This window comes from Hypanus sabinus, unplaced genomic scaffold (genome assembly GCF_030144855.1).
Source record: "Hypanus sabinus isolate sHypSab1 unplaced genomic scaffold, sHypSab1.hap1 scaffold_517, whole genome shotgun sequence".
In the NCBI taxonomy this organism is placed as follows: Eukaryota; Metazoa; Chordata; class Chondrichthyes; order Myliobatiformes; family Dasyatidae; genus Hypanus; species Hypanus sabinus.
In genome coordinates, this window is record NW_026781380.1 from 169,658 (window position 1) to 188,956 (window position 19,299).

Consider the following 19,299-nt stretch of genomic DNA (forward strand, 5'->3'; position numbering starts at 1 on the left):
CTCACAGTTTAGTCTGGAATTGCCAGTGAAATGGCTTCCTAGAGACCGTGTCTGCACCTCAAGAGTTTAATTCCACTGATCTGCCCCTCAGCAGAATTCAGATTTCATGGGTCATGCATACCTCAGAAGGATCTGTACCCCCCTGCAATTCACCTATCACCCAAACTACACCAGTCCTCAGTGAGGGGCGAGTGGTGAGGTGGGCGAGTAACAGCAAGTTCCTGGGTGACAACGTCTCAGACATCTCTGCTGGGCCCAGAACATCGAAGCAACCATGAAGGAAGTGAGCCAATTTCTTAGAAAATGAGCAGCATGTCATCACAGACCATTGCAAATTCCACAGATGGACACTGGAAAGCATTGTGACTGGTTGTATCATCAGGAACCCACAACATCTGGGCCAATCCCTCAGAGAGGAGGGACAGGAGCCTGAAGGCCCACATCCACAACAGCTTCTTCTCATTGAGCGGCATGTCATCACAGACCATTGCAAATTCCACAGATGGACACTGGGAACCATTCTGACTGGTTGTATCATCAGGAACCCACAACATCTGGGACAGTCCCTCAGAGAGGAGGGACAGGAGCCTGCAGACCCACAGCCCAAGATCTAACAACAGCTTCTTCCCACTGCATCATCTTCTTGAACAGATCTGCAAGTCGCTAATTCCATCCCAGACTAGATTCACTCATCTTGCAAATTGTGGTTTTATTTGTTTTTCTCCATTGTGTAAGTTATGTGCAATTAATGTCAATTTAAATATGTGTAATTAATGTCTGACATCTTTGTAATGTTCTGTACTGTTACTGCAAAAACTAATTTTCATAACATTTACACCTTGCTTATATTTGCCCAGGACAGTAAACTTTAAAACTGAACTTGAGAGTGGACCCGATGGAGCCCGAGGTGAGGGCCTGTTATTCGGGCTGTGGAGATCGATGGAGTGAAGATCTGTCCCAATGTCTCACAGTCTGGTACTTACCACAGATTCTGTATTTTACACCCTGGGTTCCTCAGAGCCTCAGACACCAGTTTCACTCCTGAATCTCCCAGTTCATTATCACGTAGGTCCAACTCAGTCAGTGAGCGGTTTGTACTGAGAGCAGAGGTGAGATCCACAACTCCAGCAGCTGTGAGACCGACAGACTCCAGACTGTGGATCAGAGAGAGATGAGAAATTTAATCCCAGGGTTTATTAATCCCACTTTCAATTTATTAACACCACAATTACTGATAACACCAAAGTCCAGCATCAGACAGCAGTGCATATAAACATCACCACAGCATGATCCCCAGAAACACTCAGTTCACATCGGAACCAACGTGGGAAATACTGTACCTTTGTGAAGACTCTGTCTATCACAGATCACACTCCCCTGTCTGCAACATATTCAGCCTTGCAGTGCAGATCAGAGTGTCCTATTGACTCCGTTTCTCTCAGAAGGATAAAGGCACCCCGCCACTCTCCTTACACACACACAAACAGCCCTTGCAGCCTGTCAGAAGAGCCAGTTCCATATCAGACACACACTGTGACCTGACGAGAAAGGCTGTGTTGAAAACACGCCGACCTTCCCAGAAGTCTTAAATCAACTCCTGATTCAGTGTGGAACTGACCTCCTTCAATTACCTATCACCCCAACAGGTCCACAGCAGATATCCTCTCGTCTCTGTTCTGGATGAACCAGGCAACTGGAAATATAAGTCAGCCTGTTGTTCTATCACCAATTTGTGAGTCTCTGTCCCTCGCACTGTAACTGGATCCTTGACTTCCTCATCCTCCTCACTCACCATCGACACTGAGCGTACCTGAACAATGCGCGCTCCACCCCCTGCTCTATTCTCTCTACGCCACTGGCTCTGTGGCTGAGCACAGCACCAAAGCTGCCTGCAGATTCACCGATGACAAACTGTTGTTGGCAGATTGACACGTGGTGATGGGGTGGTGTACAAGGTCAGAGGTGTTATCAGGAGAACCTCACAGTCAACATCTGAAAGATCAAGGAACTTTAGGAAGGGGAAGTCAGGCAAACTGACAGCGGTCCTCCCTGAGGGGTGAGCGGTGGAAAGGGTGAGCAGCAGGAAATTGTCTCTCATGGGTGCAGAACATAGAGGCAATGATGAAGAACACATGCTAGCCTCTCTTTGAAGATTAAGGAGATTGGTGTCTCATCGTAAGCTGTGACAAACCTCCACAGATGTACATAGAAAAGCATTCTGACCAGCTGCTTCACAGCCTGGACTGAAACTTCAACGCCCAGAAACGCAAGAGGTTGCATCGCGGGTACAACTTGCCCCAGCCTCGCGGATGTTTACAATCAGCCATGTCAATGTGCATCAGAGGCTTTTGAGCCATGTTTGGATAGGCACATGGAAGTAAGGAAGATGGAGGGATATGGACATTTTGTAAGAAGGAGGGATTAGTCTTTGGAGGAATTTTGATTTGTTTTTGACCTGGTTCGGCACAACATTGAGGGCTGAGTAGCCTGTTCCTGTGCTGTATTGTTCTAAGCCTCTAGGTCTCAAACGGTGACATCCATCACCAAGAACCCACAGCATCTGGGTAATTCGCTCTTCTCAACGCTGGCATCAGACGGGAGGTACAGAAGCCTGAAGACCCACAACAACAGCTTCTTCCACTGCCATCATTTCTCTTGACCTGACCTGAAAGACCTTAATTGCATCTCAGACTAGATTCAGTCACATTGCTAAATGCGGATATGATTGTCTTTCTCTATTGTGTAATTTATCCATAATCAATGTTTATTTAAGTTTGTGTAATTAATGTCTGGTACATTTACAATGATCTGTCCCGTTGCTACAAAAAGCTGATTTTCACAACATTTTCACCACGGATATATTTGACCAGAAGAATAAACTTTAACGCTGAACTTGTGAGTAGACCCGATGGAGCGCAAGCTGAGAGCCTGCTGTTCGGGTTGTGGAGATAAATGACCTCTCCCAATGTCTCACGGTCTGGTACTTACTCAAGCTTCTGTATTTTACACCCTGGGTTCCTCAGAGCCTCAAACACCAGCTTCACTCCTGAATCTCCCAGTTCATTATAACCCAGGTCCAGCTCCGCCAGTGAACGGTTTGTACTGAGAGCAGAGGTGAGATCCACAACACCAGCAGCTGTGAGACCTACAGAATCTAAACTGTGGATCAGAGAGAGATGAGAAGTTTAATCCCAGGGTTTATTAATCCCACTTTCACCAGTACCCACAGTAATGTTCAGTGTTCATTAACCCCACAATTACTGATAACACCAATCTCCAGCATCAGACACCAGTGAGTATAAACATCACTGCACCTTCCGAACTGGAAACACTCAAATCTCCCCAGGACAAATGGCAGAACCCAGGGGACATTGTATATTTGTGTTCACCCTCTACATCCCACCCCACTCCACAGTACACCACCACTCTGGACCTTGTGCTCGATACTGAATCACAGGGAGGCAGTGTAACCTTCCACACTCCCAGCTTACCCTCCCCTTGTCCCGTCTCCACAGAAAAACCCGGCACATCCCTGTGTTCCTCACATTAGTCCCAGAGGACATCCTCTGGACAGGGTGTCAGACGACACAACTGCCTCTGCGTCTGTCCAGACGTTCTGTGCTCACAGAACCAAACTCAGAGAGGACTCCACTCACCACGTACATTAACTGTACATCCCAGCCCAGTCACCACACCGACACAATGCCTCCTCGGGGAAACACCCACACTCCAAACCGGTTTCACCTCAGCAAGAATATTCTCCAACCCCACACTGAGAGCTGAGGTTACAGAGGTTTACAGTTCAGTGATAAATTAAACCAGCTCCAGGTCAAAGGTTGGGGAAGTAAAGTTACCAAAACACTGGGTCAAGTTTAAATCCGTCAGTGAGAAATGATCAACACACAATCTGACCATGTCCATGTTCTGTGACACCTTCCTCCGTGGGTCTGATGGTGTCCAGCTGGTCAGTAATTTCATGTTGTGTCTGAGTCCCCACAGGGAACTGGGTAAAGGCAGCCCCACTTTAATCTCACAGAGATGGACCCTGTAGTGTGTTAGAAGAGCTGATTCCACCTCAGACACACACAGTGACCTGAGATGAACAGACTACATTGAAAACACTCTGACCCTTGCAGAGGGGGAGGTGAGTGGCCCTGATGGAGTCCGAGGTGAGAACTTGTTAATCAGGCTGTGCAGCAGCATCGTCAATTGGAGATCGATGGAGTGATGATCATCCCCAATCCCCCACAGTCTGGTACTTACCCCAGTTTCTGTATTTTACACTTCAGCTTTCTCAGAGTCTCAGACAACAGTTTAATTCCCCAATCTCCCAATTCACTGTAACTCAGGTCCAGCTCCACCTCTCTCAGTGAGTGGTTTGTACTGAGATCGGAGATGAAGTGCTCAAACTCAGATGTGAAATGATCAGCTGTCAACCTGATGGACGGAGAGGAAACAGAAGAGAGAAACAAACAGATTCAGTGTCAGTCTCCACAGGTCACCATCAACGGTTTGAACAGTGATGCAGGGGTTCATCAGAACAGAACTGGGGCATTATTGGAACTTTACGCACACAAACATCAACAGACTATCAGTCTGGGACTTACCCCAGTTTCTGTATTTTACACTCCGGGTCCCTCAGAGCCTCAGACAACAGTTTCATTCCCCAATCTCCACGTTTATTGTACTCCTCACTAAACACAGAGCGAGAAACACTGTTACCAAAGTGGCCCTGAAGTAATTTCTCTCTCTGTAACGTTTTCTCTCTCACATTCCCATCTGGGTGTTTATATCTACTCTCAGGGGATCAATCCCACCAGCCCGATACCCCCTCTCCCCACTTCCCTGTACCCCTGTCACTTATTCTCTCTCACACTCCCATCTGGGTCTTTATATCTACTCTCAGGGGAGCAATCCCATCAGCCCGATACCCCATCTCCCCACTTCCCTGTACCTCTGTCACTTATTCTCTCTCACACTCCCATCTGGGTGTTTATATCTACTCTCAGGGGATCAATCCCATCAGCCCGATACCCCCTCTCCCCACTTCCCTGTACCTCTGTCAGTTATTCTTTCTCATACTCCCATCTGGGTCATTATATCTACTCTCAGGGGATCAATCCCATCAGCCCGATACCCCCTCTCCCCACTTCCCTGTACCCGTCACTTATTCTCTCTCACACTCCCATCTGGGTCTTTATATCTACTCTCAGGGGATCAATCCAATCAGCCCGATACCCCCTCTCCCCACTTCCCTGTACCCCTGTCACTTATTCTTTCTCATATTCCAATCTGGGTCTTTATATCTACTCTCAGGTGATCAATCCCACCAGCCCGATACCCCCTCTCCCCACTTCCCTGTACCCCTGTCACTTATTCTCTCTCACACTCCCATCTGGGTGTTTAAATCTACTCTCAGGGGAGCAATCCCATCAGCCCGATACCCCCTCTCCCCACTTCCCTGTACCCCTGTCACTTATTCTTTCTCATACTCCCATCTGGGTCTTTATATCTACTCTCAGGTGATCAATCCCATCAGCCCGATACCCCCTCTCCCCACTTCCCTGTACCTCTGTCAGTTATTCTTTCTCATACTCCCATCTGGGTCATTATATCTACTCTCAGGGGATCAATCCCATCAGCCCGATACCCCCTCTCCCCACTTCCCTGTACCCCTGTCACTTATTCTCTCTCACACTCCCATCTGGGTGTTTATATCTACTCTCAGGGGAGCAATCCCATCAGCCCGATACCCCCTCTCCCCACTTCCCTGTACCCCTGTCACTTATTCTCTCTCACACTCCCATCTGGGTCTTTATATCTACTCTCAGGGGATCAATCCCATCAGCCCGATACCCCCTCTCCCCACTTCCCTGTACACCTGTCACTTATTCTCTCTCACACTCCCATCTGGGTGTTTATATCTACTCTCAGGGGATCAATCCCATCAGCCCGATACCCCCTCTCCCCACTTCCCTGTACCCCTGTCACTTATTCTCTCTCACACTCCCATCTGGGTGTTTATATCTACTCTCAGGGGATCAATCCCATCAGCCCGATACCCCCTCTCCCCACTTCCCTGTACCCCTGTCACTTATTCTCTCTCACACTCACATCTGGGTGTTTATATCTACTCTCAGGGGAGCAATCCCATCAGCCCGATACCCCCTCTCCCCACTTCCCTGTACCCCTGTCACTTATTCTCTCTCACACTCCCATCTGGGTGTTTATATCTACTCTCAGGGGAGCAATCCCATCAGCCCGATACCCCCTCTCCCCACTTCCCTGTACCCCTGTCACTTATTCTCTCTCACACTCCCATCTGGGTGTTTATATCTACTCTCAGGGGAGCAATCCCATCAGCCCGATACCCCTCTCCCCACTTCCCTGTACCCCTGTCACTTATTCTCTCTCACACTCCCATCTGGGTGTTTATATCTACTCTCAGGGGATCAATCCCATCAGCCCGATACCCCCTCTCCCCACTTCCCTGTACCCCTGTCACTTATTCTCTCTCACACTCCCATCTGGGTGTTTATATCTACTCTCAGGGGATCAATCCCATCAGCCCAATACCCCCTCTCCCCACTTCCCTGTACCCCTGTCACTTATTCTCTCTCACACTCCCATCTGGGTCTGTATATCTACTCTCAGGGGAGCAATCCCATCAGCCCGATACCCCCTCTCCCCACTTCCCTGTACCCGTCACTTATTCTCTCTCACACTCCCATCTGGGTGTTTATATCTACTCTCAGGGGAGCAATCCCATCAGCCCGATACCCCCTCTCCCCACTTCCCTGTACCCCTGTCACTTATTCTCTCTCACACTCCCATCTGGGTGTTTATATCTACTCTCAGGGGATCAATCCCATCAGCCCGATACCCCCTCTCCCCACTTCCCTGTACCCGTCACTTATTCTCTCTCACACTCCCATCTGGGTCTTTATATCTACTCTCAGGGGAGCAATCCCATCAGCCCGATACCCCCTCTCCCCACTTCCCTGTACCCCTGTCACTTATTCTCTCTCACACTCCCATCTGGGTGTTTATATCTACTCTCAGGGGATCAATCCCATCAGCCCGATACCCCCTCTCCCCACTTCCCTGTACCCCTGTCACTTATTCTCTCTCACACTCACATCTGGGTGTTTATATCTACTCTCAGGGGATCAATCCCATCAGCCCGATACCCCATCTCCCCACTTCCCTGTACCCCTGTCACTTATTCTCTCTCACACTCCCATCTGGGTGTTTATATCTACTCTCAGGGGAGCAATCCCATCAGCCCGATACCCCCTCTCCCCACTTCCCTGTACCCCTGTCACTTATTCTCTCTCACACTCCCATCTGGGTCTTTATATCTACTCTCAGGGGAGCAATCCCATCAGCCCGATACCCCCTCTCCCCACTTCCCTGTACCCCTGTCACTTATTCTCTCTCACACTCCCATCTGGGTCTTTATATCTACTCTCAGGGGATCAATCCCATCAGCCCGATACCCCATCTCCCCACTTCCCTGTACCCCCGTCACTTATTCTCTCTCACACTCCCATCTGGGTGTTTATATCTACTCTCAGGGGATCAATCCCATCAGCCCGATACCCCATCTCCCCACTTCCCTGTACCCGTCACTTATTCTCTCTCACACTCCCATCTGGGTCTTTATATCTACTCTCAGGGGATCAATCCCATCAGCCCGATACCCCCTCTCCCCACTTCCCTGTACCCCTGTCACTTATTCTCTCTCACACTCCCATCTGGGTCTTTATATCTACTCTCAGGGGAGCAATCCCATCAGCCCGATACCCCCTCTCCCCACTTCCCTGTACCCCTGTCACTTATTCTCTCTCACACTCCCATCTGGGTGTTTATATCTACTCTCAGGGGATCAATCCCATCAGCCCGATACCCCTCTCCCCAGTTCCCTGTACCCCTGTCACTTATTCTCTCTCACACTCCCATCTGGGTGTTTATATCTACTCTCAGGGGAGCAATCCCATCAGCCCGATACCCCCTCTCCCCACTTCCCTGTACCCCTGTCACTTATTCTCTCTCACACTCCCATCTGGGTGTTTATATCTACTCTCAGGGGATCAATCCCACCAGCCCGATACCCCTCTCCCCAGTTCCCTGTACACCTGTCACTTATTCTCTCTCACACTCCCATCTGGGTGTTTATATCTACTCTCAGGGGATCCATCCCATCAGCCCGATACCCCCTCTCCCCACTTCCCTGTACCCCTGTCACTTATTCTCTCTCACACTCCCATCTGGGTATTTATATCTACTCTCAGGGGAGCAATCCCATCAGCCCGATACCCCCTCTCCCCACTTCCCTGTACCCCTGTCACTTATTCTCTCTCACACTCCCATCTGGGTCTTTATATCTACTCTCAGGGGATCAATCCCATCAGCCCGATACCCCCTCTCCCCACTTCCCTGTACCCCTGTCACTTATTCTCTCTCACAATCCCATCTGGGTGTTTATATCGACTCTCAGGGGATCAATCCCATCAGCCCGATACCCCCTCTCCCCACTTCCCTGTACCCGTCACTTATTCTCTCTCACACTCCCATCTGGGTGTTTATATCTACTCTCAGGGGATCAATCCCATCAGCCCGATACCCCCTCTCCCCACTTCCCTGTACCCCTGTCACTTATTCTCTCTCACACTCCCATCTGGGTCTTTATATCTACTCTCAGGGGAGCAATCCCATCAGCCCGATACCCCCTCTCCCCACTTCCCTGTACCCCTGTCACTTATTCTCTCTCACACTCCCATCTGGGTCTTTATATCTACTCTCAGGGGAGCAATCCCATCAGCCCGATACCCCCTCTCCCCACTTCCCTGTACCCGTCACTTATTCTCTCTCACACTCCCATCTGGGTCTTTATATCTACTCTCAGGGGATCAATCCCATCAGCCCGATACCCCCTCTCCCCACTTCCCTGTACCCCTGTCACTTATTCTCTCTCACACTCCCATCTGGGTGTTTATATCTACTCTCAGGGGATCAATCCCATCAGCCCGATACCCCATCTCCCCACTTCCCTGTACCCCTGTCACTTATTCTCTCTCACTCACATCTGGGTGTTTATATCTACTCTCAGGGGATCAATCCCACCAGCCCGATACCCCATCTCCCCACTTCCCTGTACCCGTCACTTATTCTCTCTCACACTCACATCTGGGTGTTTATATCTACTCTCAGGGGATCAATCCCATCAGCCCGATACCCCCTCTCCCCACTTCCCTGTACCCCTGTCACTTATTCTCTCTCACACTCCCATCTGGGTGTTTATATCTACTCTCAGGGGAGCAATCCCATCAGCCCGATACCCCATCTCCCCACTTCCCTGTACCCCTGTCACTTATTCTCTCTCACACTCCCATCTGGGTGTTTATATCTACTCTCAGGGGATCAATCCCATCAGCCCGATACCCCCTCTCCCCACTTCCCTGTACCCCTGTCACTTATTCTCTCTCACACTCCCATCTGGGTGTTTATATCTACTCTCAGGGGATCAATCCCATCAGCCCGATACCCCCTCTCCCCACTTCCCTGTACCCCTGTCACTTATTCTCTCTCACACTCCCATCTGGGTGTTTATATCTACTCTCAGGGGATCAATCCCATCAGCCCGATACCCCCTCTCCCCACTTCCCTGTACCCCCGTCACATTCTCTCTCACACTCCCATCTGGGTGTTTATATCTACTCTCACGGGATCAATCCCATCAGCCCGATACCCCCTCTCCCCACTTCCCTGTACCCCTGTCACTTATTCTCTCTCACACTACCATCTGGGTGTTTATATCTACTCTCAGGGGATCAATCCCATCAGCCCGATACCCCCTCTCCCCACTTCCCTGTACCCCTGTCACTTATTCTCTCTCACACTCCCATCTGGGTGTTTATATCTACTCTCAGGGGATCAATCCCACCAGCCCGATACCCCCTCTCCCCACTTCCCTGTACCCCTGTCACTTATTCTCTCACACTCCCATCTGGGTCTTTATATCTACTCTCAGGGGAGCAATCCCATCAGCCCGATACCCCCTCTCCCCACTTCCCTGTACCCGTCACTTATTCTCTCTCACACTCCCATCTGGGATGTTTATATCTACTCTCAGGGGATCAATCCCACCAGTCCGATACCCCCTCTCCCCACTTCCCTGTACCCCTGTCACTTATTCTCTCTCACACTCCCATCTGGGATGTTTATATCTACTCTCAGGGGATTAATCCCATCAGCCCGATACCCCCTCTCCCCACTTCCCTGTACCCCTGTCACTTATTCTCTCTCACACTCCCATCTGGGTCTTTATATCTACTCTCAGGGGAGCAATCCCATCAGCCCGATACCCCCTCTCCCCACTTCCCTGTACCCGTCACTTATTCTCTCTCACACTCCCATCTGGGATGTTTATATCTACTCTCAGGGGATCAATCCCACCAGTCCGATACCCCCTCTCCCCACTTCCCTGTACCCCTGTCACTTATTCTCTCACACACTCCCATCTGGGTGTTTATATCTACTCTCAGGGGAGCAATCCCATCAGCCCGATACCCCCTCTCCCCACTTCCCTGTACCCCTGTCACTTATTCTCTCTCACACTCCCATCTGGGTCTTTATATCTACTCTCAGGGGAGCAATCCCATCAGCCCGATACCCCCTCTCCCCACTTCCCTGTACCCCTGTCACTTATTCTCTCTCACACTCCCATCTGGGTGTTTATATCTACTCTCAGGGGATCAATCCCATCAGCCCGATACCCCCTCTCCCCACTTCCCTGTACCCCTGTCACTTATTCTCTCTCACACTCCCATCTGGGTGTTTATATCTACTCTCAGGGGATCAATCCCATCAGCCCGATACCCCCTCTCCCCACTTCCCTGTACCCCTGTCACTTATTCTCTCTGACACTCCCATCTGGGTCTTTATATCTACTCTCAGGGGATCAATCCCATCAGCCCGATACCCCCTCTCCCCACTTCCCTGTACCCGTCACTTATTCTCTCTCACACTCCCATCTGGGTGTTTATATCTACTCTCAGGGGATCAATCCCATCAGCCCGATACCCCCTCTCCCCACTTCCCTGTACCCCTGTCACTTATTCTCTCTCACACTCCCATCTGGGTGTTTATATCTACTCTCAGGGGATCAATCCCATTAGCCCGATACCCCCTCTCCCCACTTCCCTGTACCCCTGTCACTTATTCTCTCTCACACTCCCATCTGGGTGTTTATATCTACTCTCAGGGGAGCAATCCCATCAGCCCGATACCCCCTCTCCCCACTTCCCTGTACCCCTGTCACTTATTCTCTCACACTCACATCTGGGTCTTTATATCTACTCTCAGGGGATCAATCCCATCAGCCCGATACCCCCTCTCCCCACTTCCCTGTACCCCTGTCACTTATTCTCTCTCACACTCCCATCTGGGTGTTTATATCTACTCTCAGGGGAGCAATCCCATCAGCCCGATACCCCCTCTCCCCACTTCCCTGTACCCGTCACTTATTCTCTCTCACACTCCCATCTGGGTGTTTATATCTACTCTCAGGGGATCAATCCCATCAGCCCGATACCCCATCTCCCCACTTTCCTGTACCCGTCACTTATTCTCTCTCACACTCCCATCTGGGTGTTTATATCTACTCTCAGGGGATCAATCCCATCAGCCCGATACCCACTCTCCCCACTTCCCTGTACCCCTGTCACTTATTCTCTCTCACACTCCCATCTGGGTGTTTATATCTACTCTCAGGGGATCAATCCCATCAGCCCGATACCCCCTCTCGCCACTTCCCTGTACCCCTGTCACTTATTCTCTCTCACACTCCCATCTGGGTGTTTATATCTACTCTCAGGGGATCAATCCCATCAGCCCGATACCCCCTCTCCCCACTTCCCTGTACCCCTGTCACTTATTCTCTCTCACACTCACATCTGGGTGTTTATATCTACTCTCAGGGGAGCAATCCCACCAGCCCGATACCCCCTCTCCCCACTTCCCTGTACCCCTGTCACTTATTCTCTCTCACACACCCATCTGGGTCTTTATATCTACTCTCAGGGGATCAATCCCATCAGCCCGATACCCCCTCTCCCCACTTCCCTGTACCCCCGTCACTTATTCTCTCTCACACTCCCATCTGGGTCTTTATATCTACTCTCAGGGGATCAATCCCATCAGCCCGATACCCCCTCTCCCCACTTCCCTGTACCCCTGTCACTTATTCTCTCTCACACTCCCATCTGGGTCTTTATATCTACTCTCAGGGGAGCAATCCCATCAGCCCGATACCCCCTCTCCCCACTTCCCTGTACCCCTGTCACTTATTCTCTCTCACACTCCCATCTGGGTGTTTATATCTACTCTCAGGGGATCAATCCCATCAGCCCGATACCCCCTCTCCCCACTTCCCTGTACCCCTGTCACTTATTCTCTCTCACACTCCCATCTGGGTGCTTATATCTACTCTCAGGGGATCAATCCCATCAGCCCGATACCCCCTCTCCCCACTTCCCTGTACCCCTGTCACTTATTCTCTCTCACACTCCCATCTGGGTGTTTATATCTACTCTCAGGGGATCAATCCCATCAGCCCGATACCCCGTCTCCCCACTTCCCTGTACCCCTGTCACATTCTCACTCACACTCCCATCTGGGTCTTTATATCTACTCTCAGGGGAGCAATCCCATCAGCCCGATACCCCCTCTCCCCACTTCCCTGTACCCCTGTCACTTATTCTCTCTCACACTCCCATCTGGGTCTTTATATCTACTCTCAGGGGATCAATCCCATCAGCCCGATACCCCCTCTCCCCACTTCCCTGTACCCCTGTCACTTATTCTCTCTCACACTCCCATCTGGGTCTTTATATCTACTCTCAGGGGATCAATCCCATCAGCCCGATACCCCCTCTCCCCACTTCCCTGTACCCGTCACTTATTCTCTCTCACACTCCCATCTGGGTGTTTATATCTACTCTCAGGGGATCAATCCCATCAGCCCGATACCCCCTCTCCCCACTTCCCTGTACCCCTGTCACTTATTCTCTCTCACACTCCCATCTGGGTGTTTATATCTACTCTCAGGGGATCAATCCCATCAGCCCGATACCCCCTCTCCCCACTTCCCTGTACCCCTGTCACTTATTCTCTCTCACACTCCCATCTGGGTCTTTATATCTACTCTCAGGGGATCAATCCCATCAGCCCGATACCCCCTCTCCCCACTTCCCTGTACCCCTGTCACTTATTCTCTCTCACACTCCCATCTGGGTGTTTATATCTACTCTCAGGGGATCAATCCCATCAGCCCGATACCCCCTCTCCCCACTTCCCTGTACCCCTGTCACTTATTCTCTCTCACACTCCCATCTGGGTGTTTATATCTACTCTCAGGGGATCAATCCCACCAGCCCGATACCCCCTCGCCCCACTTCCCTGTACCCCTGTCACTTATTCTCTCTCACACTCCCATCTGGGTGTTTATATCTACTCTCAGGGGAGCAATCCCACCAGCCCGATACCCCATCTCCCCACTTCCCTGTGCCCCTGTCACTTATTCTCTCTCACACTCCCATCTGGGTCTTTATATCTACTCTCAGGGGATCAATCCCATCAGCCCGATACCCCCTCTCCCCACTTCCCTATACCCCTGTCACTTATTCTCTCTCACACTCCCATCTGGGTGTTTATATCTACTCTCAGGGGATCAATCCCATCAGCCCGATACCCCATCTCCCCACTTCCCTGTACCCGTCACTTATTCTCTCTCACACTCCCATCTGGGTCTTTATATCTACTCTCAGGGGATCAACCCCATCAGCCCGATACCCCCTCTCCCCACTTCCCTGTACCCCTGTCACTTATTCTCTCTCACACTCCCATCTGGGTGTTTATATCTACTCTCAGGGGATCAATCCATTCAGCCCGATACCCCCTCTCCCCACTTCCCTGTACCCCTGTCACTTATTCTCTCTCACACTCCCATCTGGGTGTTTATATCTACTCTCAGGGGATCAATCCCATCAGCCCGATACCCCCTCTCCCCACTTCCCTGTACCCCTGTCACTTATTCTCTCTCACACTCCCATCTGGGTGTTTATATCTACTCTCAGGGGATCAATCCCATCAGCCCGATACCCCCTCTCCCCACTTCCCTGTACCCCTGTCACTTATTCTCTCTCACACTCCCATCTGGGTCTTTATATCTACTCTCAGGGGAGCAATCCCATCAGCCCGATACCCCCTCTCCCCACTTCCCTGTACCCCTGTCACTTATTCTCTCTCACACTCCCATCTGGGTCTTTATATCTACTCTCAGGGGATCAATCCCATCAGCCCGATACCCCCTCTCCCCACTTCCCTGTACCCCTGTCACTTATTCTCTCACACTCCCATCTGGGTGTTTATATCTACTCTCAGGGGATCAATCCCATCAGCCCGATACCCCCTCTCCCCACTTCCCTGTACCCCCGTCACATTCTCTCTCACACTCACATCTGGGTCTTTATATCTACTCTCAGGGGAGCAATCCCACCAGCCCGATACCCCCTCTCCCCACTTCACTGTACCCCTGTCACTTATTCTCTCTCACACTCCCATCTGGGTGTTTATATCTACTCTCAGGGGAGCAATCCCATCAGCCCGATACCCCCTCTCCCCACTTCCCTGTACCCGTCACTTATTCTCTCTCACACTCCCATTTGGGTGTTTATATCTACTCTCAGGGGAGCAATCCCACCAGCCCGATACCCCCTCTCCCCACTTCCCTGTACCCCTGTCACTTATTCTCTCTCACACTCCCATCTGGGTGATTATATCTACTCTCAGGGGAGCAATCCCATCAGCCCGATACTCCCTCTCCCCACTTCCCTGTACCCGTCACTTATTCTCTCTCACACTCCCATCTGGGTCTTTATATCTACTCTCAGGGGAGCAATCCCATCAGCCCGATACCCCCTCTCCCCACTTCCCTGTACCCCTGTCACTTATTCTCTCTCACACTCCCATCTGGGTGTTTATATCTACTCTCAGGGGATCAATCCCATCAGCCCGATACTCCCTCTCCCCACTTCCCTGTACCCCTGTCACTTATTCTCTCTCACACTCCCATCTGGGTCTTTATATCTACTCTCAGGGGAGCAATCCCATCAGCCCGATACCCCCTCTCCCCACTTCCCTGTACCCCTGTCACTTATTCTCTCTCACACTCCCATCTGGGTGTTTATATCTACTCTCAGGGGATCAATCCCATCAGCCCGATACTCCCTCTCCCCACTTCCCTGTACCCGTCACTTATTCTCTCTCACACTCCCATCTGGGTGTTTATATCTACTCTCAGGGGATCAATCCCATCAGCCCGATACCCCCTCTCCCCACTTCCCTGTACCCCTGTCACTTATTCTCTCTCACACTCCCATCTGGGTGTTTATATCTACTCTCAGGGGATCAATCCCATTAGCCCGATACCCCCTCTCCCCACTTCCCTGTACCCCTGTCACTTATTCTCTCTCACAATCCCATCTGGGTGTTTATATCTACTCTCAGGGGAGCAATCCCATCAGCCCGATACCCCCTCTCCCCACTTCCCTGTACCCCTGTCACTTATTCTCTCTCACACTCCCATCTGGGTCTTTATATCTACTCTCAGGGGAGCAATCCCATCAGCCCGATACCCCCTCTCCCCACTTCCCTGTACCCCTGTCACTTATTCTCTCTCACACTCCCATCTGGGTCTTTATATCTACTCTCAGGGGAGCAATCCCATCAGCCCGATACCCCATCTCCCCACTTCACTGTACCCCTGTCACTTATTCTCTCTCACACTCCCATCTGGGTGTTTATATCTACTCTCAGGGGAGCAATCCCACCAGCCCGATACCCCCTCTCCCCACTTCCCTGTACCCCTGTCACTTATTCTCTCTCACACTCCCATCTGGGTGTTTATATCTACTCTCAGGGGATCAATCCCATCAGCCCGATACCCCCTCTCCCCACTTCCCTGTACCCCTGTCACTTATTCTCTCTCACACTCCCATCTGGGTGTTTATATCTACTCTCAGGGGAGCAATCCCACCAGCCCGATACCCCCTCTCCCCACTTCCCTGTACCCCTGTCACTTATTCTCTCTCACACTCCCATCTGGGTCTTTATATCTACTCTCAGGGGATCAATCCCATCAGCCCGATACCCCTCTCCCCACTTCCCTGTACCCGTCACTTATTCTCTCTCACACTCCCATCTGGGTGTTTATATCTACTCTCAGGGGATCAATCCCATCAGCCCGATACCCCCTCTCCCCACTTCCCTGTACCCGTCACTTATTCTGTCGCACACTCCCATCTGGGTGTTTATATCTACTCTCAGGGGAGCAATCCCATCAGCCCGATACCCCCTCTCCCCACTTCCCTGTACCCCTGTCACTTATTCTCTCTCACACTCCCATCTGGGTGTTTATATCTACTCTCAGGGGAGCAATCCCATCAGCCCGATACCCCCTCTCCCCACTTCCCTGTACCCGTCACTTATTCTCTCACACTCACATCTGGGTCTTTATATCTACACTCAGGGGAGCAATCCATCAGCCCGATACCCCCTCTCCCCACTTCCCTGTACCCCTGTCACTTATTCTCTCTCACACTCCCATCTGGGTCTTTATATCTACTCTCAGGGGATCAATCCCATCAGCCCGATACCCCCTCTCCCCACTTCCCTGTACCCCTGTCACTTATTCTCTCTCACACTCCCATCTGGGTCTTTATATCTACTCTCAGGGGATCAATCCCATCAGCCCGATACCCCCTCTCCCCACTTCCCTGTACCCCTGTCACTTATTCTCTCTCACACTCCATCTGGGTGTTTATATCTACTCTCAGGGGATCAATCCCACCAGCCCGATACCCCATCTCCCCACTTCCCTGTACCCCTGTCACTTATTCTCTCTCACACTCCCATCTGGGTGTTTATATCTACTCTCAGGGGAGCAATCCCACCAGCCCGATACCACCTCTCCCCACTTCCCTGTACCCCTGACACTTATTCTCTCTCACACACCCATCTGGGTGTTTATATCTACTCTCAGGGGATCAATCCCACCAGCCCGATACCCTCTCTCCCCACTTCCCTGTACCCCTGTCACTTATTCTCTCTCACACTCCCATCTGGGTCTTTATATCTACTCTCAGGGGAGCAATCCCATCAGCCCGATACCCCCTCTCCCCACTTCCCTGTACCCCTGTCACTTATTCTCTCTCACACTCCCATCTGGGTGTTTATATCTACTCTCAGGGGATCAATCCCATCAGCCCGATACCCCCTCTCCCCACTTCCCTGTACCCCCGTCACTTATTCTCTCTCACACTCCCATCTGGGTGTTTATATCTACTCTCAGGGGAGCAATCCCATCAGCCCGATACCCCCTCTCCCCACTTCCCTGTACCCCCGTCACTTATTCTCTCTCACACTCCCATCTGGGTGTTTATATCTACTCTCAGGGGATCAATCCCATCAGCCCGATACCCCCTCTCCCCACTTCCCTGTGCCCCTGTCACTTATTCTTTCTCATACTCCCATCTGGGTCTTTATATCTACTCTCAGGGGAGCAATCCCACCAGCCCAATACCCCATCTCCCCACTTCCCTGTACCCCTGTCACTTATTCTCTCTCACACTCCCATCTGGGTGTTTATATCTACTCTCAGGGGAGCAATCCCACCAGCCCGATACCCCCTCTCCCCACTTCCCTGTACCCCTGTCACTTATTCTCTCTCACACTCCCATCTGGGTGTTTATATCTACTCTCAGGGGATCAATCCCACCAGCCCGATACTCCCTCTCCCCACTTCCCTGTACCCCTGTCACTTATTCTCTCTCACACTCCCATCTGGGTGTTTATATCTACTCTCAGGGGAGCAATCCCACCAGCCCGATACCCCCTCTCCCCACTTCCCTGTACCCCTGTCACTTATTCTCTCTCACACTCCCATCTGGGTGTTTATATCTACTCTCAGGGGATCAATCCCATCAGCCCGATACCCCCTCTCCCCACTTCCCTGTACCCCCGTCACTTATTCTCTCTCACACTCCCATCTGGGTGTTTATATCTACTCTCAGGGGATCAATCCCATCAGCCCGATACCCCCTCTCCCCACTTCCCTGTACCCCTGTCACTTATTCTCTCTCACACTCCCATCTGGGTGTTTATATCTACTCTCAGGGGATCAATCCCATCAGCCCGATACCCCCTCTCCCCACTTCCCTGTACCCCCGTCACTTATTCTCTCACACTCACATCTGGGTGTTTATATCTACTCTCAGGGGATCAATCCCACCAGCCCGATACCCCCTCTCCCCACTTCCCTGTACCCGTCACTTATTCTCTCACACTCCCATCTGGGTGTTTATATCTACTCTCAGGGGATCAATCCCATCAGCCCGATACCCCCTCTCCCCACTTCCCTGTACCCCCGTCACTTATTCTCTCTCACACTCCCATCTGGGTGTTTATATCTACTCTCAGGGGATCAATCCCATCAGCCCGATACCCCGTCTCCCCACTTCCCTGTACCCCTGTCACTTATTCTCTCTCACACTCCCATCTGGGTCTTTATATCTACTCTCAGGGGATCAATCCATTCAGCCCGATACCCCCTCTCCCCACTTCCCTGTACCCCTGTCACTTATTCTCTCTCACACTCCCATCTGGGTGTTTATATCTACTCTCAGGGGATCAATCCCATCAGCCCGATACCCCCTCTCCCCACTTCCCTGTACCCGTCACTTATTCTCTCTCACACTCCCATCTGGGTCTTTATATCTACTCTCAGGGGATCAATCCCATCAGCCCGATACCCCCTCTCCCCACTTCCCTGTACCCCTGTCACTTATTCTCTCTCACACTCCCATCTGGGTGTTTATATCTACTCTCAGGGGAGCAATACCATCAGCCCGATACCCCCTCTCCCCACTTTCCTGTACCCCTGTCACTTATTCTCTCACACTCTCATCTGGGTGTTTATATCTACTCTCAGGGGATCAATCCCATCAGCCCGATACCCCCTCTCCCCACTTCCCTGTACCCCTGTCACTTATTCTCTCTCACACTCCCATCTGGGTCTTTATATCTACTCTCAGGGGATCAATCCCATCAGCCCGATACCCCCTCTCCCCACTTCCCTGTACCCCTGTCACTTATTCTCTCTCACACTCCCATCTGGGTGCTTATATCTACTCTCAGGGGATCAATCCCATCAGCCCGATACCCCCTCTCCCCACTTCC

General features: G+C 51.2%; 1 protein-coding gene across 3 annotated transcripts in view; it reads right to left on the bottom strand.

Moving 5' to 3' along the window:
• The window catches only part of LOC132389252 (ribonuclease inhibitor-like), a 56,113-nt gene that overhangs the window by 20,944 nt on the left and 15,870 nt on the right, over positions 1-19,299 (bottom strand). For all 3 annotated transcript variants that reach the window (XR_009510464.1, XM_059961750.1, XM_059961749.1), the window contains exons 7-10: positions 4,608-4,694; positions 4,264-4,437; positions 2,989-3,159; positions 984-1,154 (exon numbers count right to left, since the gene is read on the bottom strand). Coding sequence is in view for 2 of the 3 variants with exons in the window: in XM_059961750.1 (XP_059817733.1) it covers positions 984-1,154; positions 2,989-3,159; positions 4,264-4,437; positions 4,608-4,694 (603 nt within the window). In the remaining variant the exon portion in view is untranslated. The remainder of the gene's footprint in view (positions 1-983; positions 1,155-2,988; positions 3,160-4,263; positions 4,438-4,607; positions 4,695-19,299) is intronic.